The following is a 10,377-nucleotide window of genomic DNA, read 5'->3' as shown; positions in this document are numbered from 1 at the left end:
TATGGAGGTGATACTTGTTTTAAAAAAAAAAAAAGTTTTCTTGATGCCTTTTGTTTTCATCCCATAGTGACTTCCTGCTATGTCCAACATCTTGTACTCTTCCTCTCCCCCACCATTGACCTTAGGATCTTGCAGCTACAAGTGACAACTTTCCCCTGCTCTACCAAGCTGGAAATAATAACTCATGTTTGTCTAGCTTTGTCTTCATTATGAACAAGTCCCTATAAAGCAGCCTCCTCTACAGAGAAGGAAACTTGAAAGGACGAGAGCCTCTCTCCTTTATTCCAAACCCTTCCATAACAGCAGTACACCAAAGTAAGTGAATCAGTTGACCTTAGTTAATCAGGAACGGCGGGGCCCTAGAACCAGGAATTCTGAGAGCTGTGAAGTTAACAGCTGTATGTGTGCATGGGGGAGAGAGTCCAAGGCAGACCAGCTCCCAGGATGCAGGAGAATGAGGCACTGGGCCCCACTGAGAGTGTCAGGAATACTTTATTATCTCCTACACTGGGGCTCGGGACAGGAGGGAAGGGAGGGTCAGGGAGAGGTTGCTCAGCAGTCCCAAGGTCGAACCAAGTTCATGGTTATTCTGCTAACAGAGCATCTTAGACCCCAATTCTCTCTCCCCCCAATACAAGTGAAATACAACCTTTATCCTTTACAAATTTTCCTACCTTCAGATGAAAACTAAGACAGATTGTGTAATGGTTCCCCTTTAAAAAGAAACTGGGAATTTTGCCAGTGCTGAAGGGAAAAGACTCTGAGTATGGTAATGAACCCATCTTATTCCTTTCTTATAGTGGGATGGCTTTTTAGAGATAAGTCTCAGGTGGAAGTTTTGGAAACTCACAAGTAGAAAACTTTCAAGGAAAAATGGTGGGAAAATATAAAGAAAGAATCAAATTGGGATTAACGTTAACTTGGTTTCATCAGAACAAAAGGAAATGGATTATTTCCATTTTTTATTGATCATCCATTAAATATTATTCAAATGCTCATGTCTCTTGCATCATCCTTTTCTCATCAACCACATCCTAAACCAGGATTTTATTAGTTTATGACTTGGATTATTGTAAGAGCCTCTTAACTAAGCCCTCTCTTCCATCCTACACAGAATATTTATCTTTCTGAAACAGCACTTTTTTCCTCAAAAATTTTTAACTCCATAACTTGCTAACAAGATCAAATCCAGACTTCTCTTGTCCTTGAAGGCAGTGCAGAGTATGGAGCAGCCTACTTTTCCAGCTCCACTTACTCTTCAGTTGTTGTTCAATTGTGTCTAATTCATTGTGACTCTATTTGGGGTTTTCTTGGCAAAGATGGAGAAGTTTGTTATTTTTTTCTCCAGCTCACTAGACAAGTAAGGGAACTGAGGCAGACTAGGTTAAGTGACTTGCCTTGGATCTTACAGCTAGTAAGTATCTGAGACTGGATTTAAACTCAGGTTTTCCTGACTCCAGGCCCTGGCTCTATCTTTGTGTATATGTTGTTTGGCCCTTCTTTCAGGGATTAGTTCCAATGCCTTCATGAAGCCTTTGTTGATATTCACAGCAAGGAGGCCCTTCCATAGTGACTACCAGTTATTTGAGATTTAGATTATTATTTATTTTTTATTGTGCTTATGTGTAATTCTCCCAGCTAGATGATAAATTTCTAAAAGTCAGGGACTGGGCTCCTCTATAGTAAATGTTTTTAAGTCAGTGCCTGAATGCACCAACAGCAAATTTGTAATAATGGCAATGATGTGGAGCATGAGGAATGTTATACAAATTTTGTCTTCAAGTAGTCTTTTTTTAAAAAAAAACTTAACTTTTTTTAATGCTTTGCAAGGTACTTTACATTTATTATATCATTTTATTTTCACAAAATATATATGAAGTAGGTGCTATTATTTCTATTTGACAAATGAAGAAACTGAGATTGAAAGCTCATGATGTGTCCAGGGGCTGTCTCACAACTAAGTGTCTGAGTTAGATTTTATACTCCTTCTCTACTCCAATCCCTATCCTAGTTCTGATCCACAATTCTTCATATCTGCATAATTACAAGTCTCCTCATTGGCCATCTTACTGACTTTCTGTTTTGATCCATGTGGAAATAACTCAAGCTATGGGATTTGCCTGCAGTTAATCCTTTGCTTGAAAGACCTTCAATGTCTTTGCTTTTCTTATACAGAAAAATCCAAGCTATTTAGTCCAAAATTGAAACAGTCTTGAAGACTGCTCCATGCCATTCTATTCCCCATCTTCAGAATGTAACCAGATCCAATACAGGGTCTGGAAGCCGACAAAGACATGTTACAAAGGTAGCAATTCTTTATCTTTATAGAGAACTCAAGAAGAGTTAAGGAGCAATCAGTGTTCCTGGATCTGATGAAGAATGCAGTATTTCAATTTTTATATTATTTTATATATGGAGTCTTGCTTTAGCAAGAGCTTGCCTTTACAATAAATGTAAAAAAATAGAATGTGTAACTTCAAGTATTCATGTGAATAAGACAAAATATAGAATTTTAAAAAATCAATCAATTTAATCACATTTCTTGATTAAGTAAAAGATACTAAGGCAGATAGCCACATTTACAAACACACATTCACTAAACACAGATGAATGGAGTAGGGAGGGATGGCCAGCAGTATGCAATTTTTATTTCTTTCCAGAATTATAATTAATCATTTTTGCATGGGGCAAAGTATGCCTCTTTTGAGTATGGTTGGGAGAGGAAAGCTTACCTCAACCCACTAACTGATAGGTTTCTATTTGAACTCATTATTCCTCCCAATGAAGTTACTTAGTTTTATTGCTGTAAGCCCTCTACATTCCGTATCCTGTTGGAGGCCCTTTTTGCTCTACCCTGGTTCTACGTCTATCTCTTTCAGTCTCATGTTACTGGGCCCTACGCAAAAGAGTGTCCAACAGTGGCTACTTCTAAGTTTCCAGCTATCGTAAACCAAAGCTGAGCTGAAGACACGATCCTAGGAGCATCACTCTGATACGCCTAAGCCCTAGGGTTTCGTTAAGGACGGGCAAAGTCAGTCAGCCATAAGTTAATATCAGCAACCTGGAGGGGGAGAATGAGGAAATGAAGGTTTTGTTGAAAAGTACAAAGACCTCTGTGAGTCCCTATTAAGCGCTTAGCTTTCAGACCGGAGAAGAATTTGTGAAAAAAAGGACTTGGGTCTGGGACCTGCTGGTAAATGTTTAACAGCAGGGCAGCGTGTGGGGCAGGGAGAGGAGTACACACTCACACTTTTAAGTTTAGTCTTCATTGTTAACACTTTCTTAGTCTGGACAGCCAACAAAACAATGATCAAGCCCTGATTGATGCTAAGGCCAATTTCTGAAGCATAAATGCTCCCAATCTCCCTCGTTAGAGCCGGCCCCGGCATCTCCTTGGACGTGTGTGTGGAATAGGTAGGGTGAGGACAGGCAGTCTCCAAGATGTCAAGAAAAGGTGAACATGCGTATAAGATGCCCAAAGAGCTTTACCAGCCCATCCCAGAGGGTCTGTGGGGCACCTTCCAGGGCACAGACAGTTGGTTGTGGCCCTATATGCTAGAAAACTCAAGGCCTTCTTCATGAGGGTCTTTCAACTCTCCTGCCCAAGCCCAAAGTATAACCAGTGGGCCCACAACTTCAACTGCCACCATTGCAGGGGCCAGTGAGCTCCCTGGCCAGACAGTACTCTTGGCTCAGAAGGCCATCATTACACCAGGGATCAGAAAGGCCCTGGAGACATGAATCCCTCAGCTAAGTCCATCCAAGCAGCCCTAGGGGTTCAGATCTGTGACTGCTCCACACCATTCTGTTCCCCATCTTCAGAATGTAACCAGGTCCAGTCCAGGGTCTGAAAGCCAACAAAGACATGTTACAAAGGCAGCAATCAAAAACCATGTTTTTCTCTAGCAGAAAAATAGTTTAATTTCAGCAGTTAAAGTAACATTTTATTATTATATTCTGGCTACTTTAAGGTATGTTTTGGAAGTCAAGTCTCCAAATTAAAAATCTTACCTACCTAAATTCTTCACTTTAAATTAGATTAAATTGTTGTTCATTGATTTTAGTCATGACTGACTCCTTGTGAGCCCATTTGGGGTTTTCTTGGCAAAGAGACTGGAGTGGTTTGCCATTTCTTTCTCCAGTTCATTTGCCACTGCAAATAGAAGCAGTTGCCCAGGGTCACTCAGCTAAGTGAGTATCTGAGGCCAGATTTGAACTCAGGAAAAAACTCTTCCAGATTCCAGGGCTTGATGCTTTGTCTACTGTGTCACCTACCTGGCCCCTATATTAGGTAAGAGGTCTCCAAGAATCCTAAGATTTGATCTTGATGAAAACTGGAGGGCCAGTTTTAGGGTTGTTGTTTTTAGTACAAAGTACTTATCCCTGCTTACTGGAGAAAGGAAGTGCTATTCAGAATACTTCGGAGCTTCGGAGTAGAAGCTTTGGAAATAGTAAAAAAGGAAGTATAAAAATGCATGTGTCCTGACGAAAATGTTTGAATGGCAGATCTGGAATCAGACAATTAGTTCCAGTCCTGTCTCTGCCACAAAGTCACCTAGTTCTGTGGGCCTTTGTTTCCTTGCCTGTAAAAAAAATCTCTAAATCTACAGTTCTATGACCCCACATGTCCTGCACATGTGCTTCCCACTTTAAATAACATTTGTTATTCAGCAAAATGATGACAAGTCAGTACGCTTTATGGTCTCCCTAATATCTGTTCCTCCCATGTGCAGTAACTGACTTAGAGAACAGGTATATCAATGTTTTTATGACAAATGGGCTAATTCTAGAGTTGAGGACAGTGTAGATACTGATTCCTGTCCCCTTTCCTTCACAGCTGCCAAACTCTGGAAAAACTGTTTTCAGAAGGCACAAAAGACACTGGTATGGTGCTCCTTGTCTGAGAACATTATTCTTTAACACAGTATTATTATTAATGCTAATAATAATAGTAGTGGTATGAATATGATGAATATATAAAAGCTGGTGGTATAGTGGATAGAGTATCTGGCTTGGAGTCACAAAGACCTAAGTTCAACTACAGTCCTAGACACTTCCTACCTGTATGACCTTCTTAACTTCTCTTTGCTTCAGTTTTCTCATTTTTAAAAAGTAGATAATATAGTACCTATCTCCCAAAGATGTTGTGAAGGTTGCATGAAATAGTAATTGTTAAGTTCCTGGCACATAGTGAACTCAATATAAATATTAGGTATAATTATTATTACTACATAAAACTTTGGAAAGTTGCATATGAACTGAGGCAAAGTAAAGTAAGAAAAGTCAAGAAAACAATATCTATAATTATGACATGTAACCAGAAAGATAACTATCACAAATCATAAAAAATGAATTACAAAAAATAATGTATAATATTTCTTAAAATAAGTTTTTGTTTATACAGAATCTTCTCTTATGTACTTCTGTATACATGAAAAAATTCTTTTTCTTTTCTTTTCTAATTTTGTATTTGTTTACAATGAATAACATTTTTTTAAAAAATGAAATGAATTACAAAATTAGAAAGAATAAGCTAGGACCTAAAGAAAAGAGACAAAGACTCCTCTGAGTCCTTTGCAGAAATGGGAAAGGGAGGAGACTATATATTTTCAGATTTTTTTTTTCATGTATTAGTTCATTTTGTTGATTCTTCCTCCCTTTTTTCTCTTTTTCTTTAAACTTAAATTTGGGAGTTCCGAGTTCCAGTTGGCTTTTTAAAAAATTCTTATATGGGATGGCTGTCTGGGAGGGAGAAGAAGAAAAGATATAGGGGGATATTAGGTGATATTAAAACAAAAGATATGAATACACATTCAAACAAATATAGTAGTAGTGATGGTGGGTATATGCTGCTCTGTTCAAAGTTCTTTGAGAAGAAGATTTTCTAAAAAATGCTAAAATTCTTGAATGAAATAAAAGGAAGTTCCTAAAGGTTATAAAAAGACATTCCAAATATTCCATTTGCCATATCAAGCTTAGTTAGTCAATATGTCAGTTTTGCTTAATTGTTTTTTCTTTCTTACAAAGGAAAACTCATGGTGGGGGGGGGGTAGAGTAAGGATTGGGTAAGTAGCGGGATAAGACTATTTGGAAATGATAGCAATGTAAAATGAAAAATTCAAAGGTTTCTATCCCTTAAATTCCAAAAATTCTGTGACAAAATTAGTGCATGTGACTTCATGTGAGAAAAATTTTAATGGTAAGAAGTTAATCCAAACATGGAAATATTGCATTTAGAATTTGCTAAATCTTCACACATGCTTTTGAAAAGCATATGATCCTTTCAAACCTTAATAGCTAACTAGTTTAGTCTTGCAGCAGTGGATCATCCCAGCTAATCTCCCTTTTTAGCTTAAACATATGAATCTACAAACTAGTTAGCTACCTGTTCCTAATTCTTATGGCTACAAAGTCTTTACATGTCATATGCATGACTATCCCAATGATCCTGGCTAAGCTAGTCCAGTGCTTGGTAAGAATTTGAGAATATGTTTCTGCGTACACCAGCATTTAGAATGCTGTTCTCTATGATCACCAAGACACTCCTCAGGATTAAGACAGACCTTCTTGTAAGTGTGGTTTCTGTGTACTTTGGAAATACTTGATAATTGCCTTATCTTCCAGAAAGGTTTGAACATGGACATACTGCATTTAGCATGGTCAGAATCTTGGCACTGTATTCAGAGTTCACCAGTCAAGTAGTTGGGTATTTTAAGGTAGAATAGTTTTAAATGTAAATGCAGGGTCCACTCTACTTGACTATGTTATCCTTTCGTTGGTTTTTCTTTTTTTTTTTTTGTAAGCAATCTCAATCATAACATCAATTCCCAAGCAGTCCTTTGGCATATGATATCTGTCTTGCCCTTCAAAGATACTGTTTGATTTCTCTCTTTGCAATGTGCTCTTTCAAAATGCAAATTTAAATATTTGTAATCTGTCCAGGTCTCGCCAAGGGCATGTCTTTGCTCTGTAGTGTTGGGTTGCTTAGGGGCAAAAAGTGGACATCTTTGCTCAAAATATTCTTCATAATTACATGTCGGCTTTTTAATGCTAGGTCTGTTTGGTCTAATGGCAGAGATTCATGATTGTCCCCCCCCCCCCAAAATGGTTTAAAAAAACCCTCAAAATTGAAAACCGCCCAGCTCAACAAATCTAATTATAGCCACTGGATTCCTATTGCAACAGAAACAAATGTCTCATCTGCTTACAGAAAAAAAAAAAAAAAAAAAACAAGAAAAGAAAACCAAAAAAAATGTTTCCTCATTGCTTTTATATAAAGAACATATGTTCTATTACCATCTTTCTTGGGAGTTTAATAATTTCTTTTTAAACTCATGAGAAAATATTATAGAACTGGGAGCTGGAAGGGATGAGTCATAATAATAAGAAGGATAGAAATAGAGACTGACCTGAGAATTTTGTTGATATGGAAACTCCTGAATAAGAAAATTCAACCGATGCAAATCAGCATCTTCTCTCAGCAACAATGCCAAAAGCATTGAGAAGCTCAGTGGGCACATGGCTAGTGCCAAGGTAGGATCTGAACCCTGCCCTTTCTAGCTCTGAGGCTGGCTATCTGTGCCAGTAATGTTAGTAACTGTCATTTACAGAGAATTTTAAGGATTACAAAATATTTTATAGTTGCTATCTCATTTGATTTTTACAATAATCCTAGGAAGTAAATGCTTTACAGGCATTATTATCACCTACAGGTAATTGTCTAACTCCACTTATTCGTTTTACAGATGAGAAAACTGAGGCCCAGAGAGATAATGTAATTTACTCAATTCACACAGCTAAGAAATAAGAGCACCAGATTTCAAATCCAGTAGTGCTACCTGCAAGATCTTATTAAGAAATATATCAAATATTAAAACAGCAATAAACAGTATTCCATTTGAAGTGTTGGGGAAAAGAGAGCTAAACTTGAATAGGAAAGCCCTGGGTTGAAATCCTCCCCACACATTTATTACTATGTAGCCATAGGCAAGTCATTTAAACACCATGATTTTTAGTTTCCTTATCTGTAATACAGAAATAATACCTGCTGTCCGTATCTCACATCATTGTGAGGATCAATTAACTAAACAAATAAATAAAATAAAGCAGTGGTTCCTAAATTTTAGTCCCAAGATTCCTTTAAACTTTTTTTTATTGACTCAATTCCATTTAATCCATTAACAACAATTAGCATTTGCAAAGGGAAATTTATCACAATTCCTTTAAACTTTTAAAAATTATATCAAACCCAAAGAGCTTTTGTTTGTATAAATTATATCCAGTGGTATGCTGGTAAATGTTAACAACAGTTCTTCACCCCCACCCCCATATATCTGTGACACTCTTTAATGTTTAATTTGATTTACTAATGGTTTTTTCCATCACTTTCTTAAGTCTAGATAATTTAAAAAAATCAACAAATCAAGCATTCATTTGTAGCATCTGCCAATTTCCAAGATGTTAATGCTAACACTGAAAATTTAACACTCAGCTCTCATGGGTGACTACAAGTTGATACCAGTACACTTCTGGTTATGTTTATTAATGGTTATGAGATTAGAAATTAAAATACTGTTAAGGTTTGATGTTCTAATTATGTGTTATTAGTAAAATTAGTTTGACCTGGGAAATTCCAGAAAGACCTTTGGGGACTCCAAGCACATTTTGAGAATTGTTGAAATTAAGTATATAAGACGTTTTGTAAATAGCAAAATGCTATGTAAATGTAAAATATTATTATTGTTGTTATCATTGCTTTTCTTATTGATACTGCCAATAGCACCATCAATTTATGTCACCATACTATTTATAATAGTATAAAAAGGAATTCTTGGATACCTAGATATTTTAAGAATTCAACTGGTTTTGTTATACCAATGTCTCTGGGACAGCTAGATGGCACGGTGGATAGAATGCCAGACCTGGAATCGGCAAGACTCATCTTTCTGAGTTCAAATCTGGCTTTAGACACTTACTAGCTGTGTGACTTTGGACAGGTCACTTAACCCTGTTTGACTCAGTTCCTCATCTGTAAAATGAGCTGCAGAAGGAAATGGCAAACGATTCCAGTATTTTTGCCAAGAAAATCCCAGCTGGGGTCATAAAAGAGCTAGATGTGAGTAAAACGACTGAACAGCAATATATAGCATCCATTTCAAAAGTCATATATATATATATAATATCTCACTTGTTCCTTATAAGGACCCTGTAAGGTAAATGCTATTATTCTGGTTTTGCAGGCAAAGAAACTGAGGTTCAGAGAGGTTGTTATATAATTCTTATAGTCATTAAGTATCTAAGTACTGCTAGATTTTTCTCTCTCTCTCTCTCTTTTTTTTTTTTTTTTTTGGAAGAGAAAAGAAGAAAATAGGAGAAATAAATTGTTACCATAAAACTCTGATCCTGCTTTTTCATGGTGTCCTCCATTGCATTTTGTAGCTGGGTACAGAGGGTCTGTGTTTCCATTACCAATTCTTCACTAAAGAAAATAAAGAGGTTGTTAGAAAATTGTATTAAAGCACTGATAACAGAATTCAGTCTTCATAACCTGTTGAAATGTTTGACCCTGTCTAAAAATGTGCTAGAAGTCTTTAATCAGAGAGAGATGAGAGCATTTAACACGAACCCAAAATGCATTCCTAGGACAGAATTGACAGGTACCTTTATTTTTCTTGTTAAATATTCAGAAAGTCAAACTTCAGACATGTTAAGTGTTTTAAAAGATATAGAGAAGCCTAGTTAATTTAAAAGTTAAAAGGATTTATTTGACATTTAACTAGTAAAACTTTTGCTAAAGTTCAATTCCCATAGCAATGATAGGCTATCAAGTGAAACTTTAACTCTCTATTTTGAAATATGCTAGTGTTTGGGGAAAGGGAAAAGCTCACATTGGCCCAATAAGTAAGTGGTTGAAAGATATGAATAAACAGTTTTCAAAAAAAATGTGAATGACCAATAATAATAATATGAAAAAATGTTACAAATCACTAAAAATAAGAGAAAATGCAAATTAAAACAATTGAGATGTCACTTGATACTCATCAAATTGGCAAATGTGATAAAAGACAAAAAACAGTGTTGGATGGGATTTTTATGAACACTAATACACTGTTGGTGGAAATATTGGCTCTATCATTATGGAAAACAATTTGGAATTATTATAGAAAACTGACTGAACTGTTTATAACTTCTGACTCTGTGATACTACTATTGGTATATATCCAAAAAAAGTTATAGACAAACAGAAGGTACTATATATCTCAAAATATTTATAGCTGTACCTGTTTTTTTATAGTAAACAATGGAAAATCTAAGATCTCTCAAATCCTCTCCAACTTTTAATCCATTTTACTTTTGTGTCCCTAGCAGGAAACTAAG

At 36.2% G+C, this 10,377-nt stretch overlaps 1 protein-coding gene across 1 annotated transcript in view; it reads right to left on the bottom strand.

Moving 5' to 3' along the window:
- Positions 1-1,801: 1,801 nt before the first annotated feature.
- IKBKB (inhibitor of nuclear factor kappa B kinase subunit beta) overlaps positions 1,802-10,377 on the bottom strand; it is a 74,870-nt gene continuing 66,294 nt past the window's right edge. The window contains exons 21-22 of the mRNA XM_051975600.1: positions 9,388-9,478; positions 1,802-3,847 (exon numbers count right to left, since the gene is read on the bottom strand). Of these exons, the coding sequence (XP_051831560.1) occupies positions 3,779-3,847; positions 9,388-9,478 (160 nt within the window). The 3' untranslated portion in view covers positions 1,802-3,778. The remainder of the gene's footprint in view (positions 3,848-9,387; positions 9,479-10,377) is intronic.

This window comes from Antechinus flavipes, chromosome 2 (genome assembly GCF_016432865.1).
Source record: "Antechinus flavipes isolate AdamAnt ecotype Samford, QLD, Australia chromosome 2, AdamAnt_v2, whole genome shotgun sequence".
Classification (NCBI taxonomy): Eukaryota; Metazoa; Chordata; class Mammalia; order Dasyuromorphia; family Dasyuridae; genus Antechinus; species Antechinus flavipes.
The sequence above is the reverse complement of the archived record's forward strand: the minus strand, read 5'-3'. Positions and strand labels throughout refer to the sequence as shown.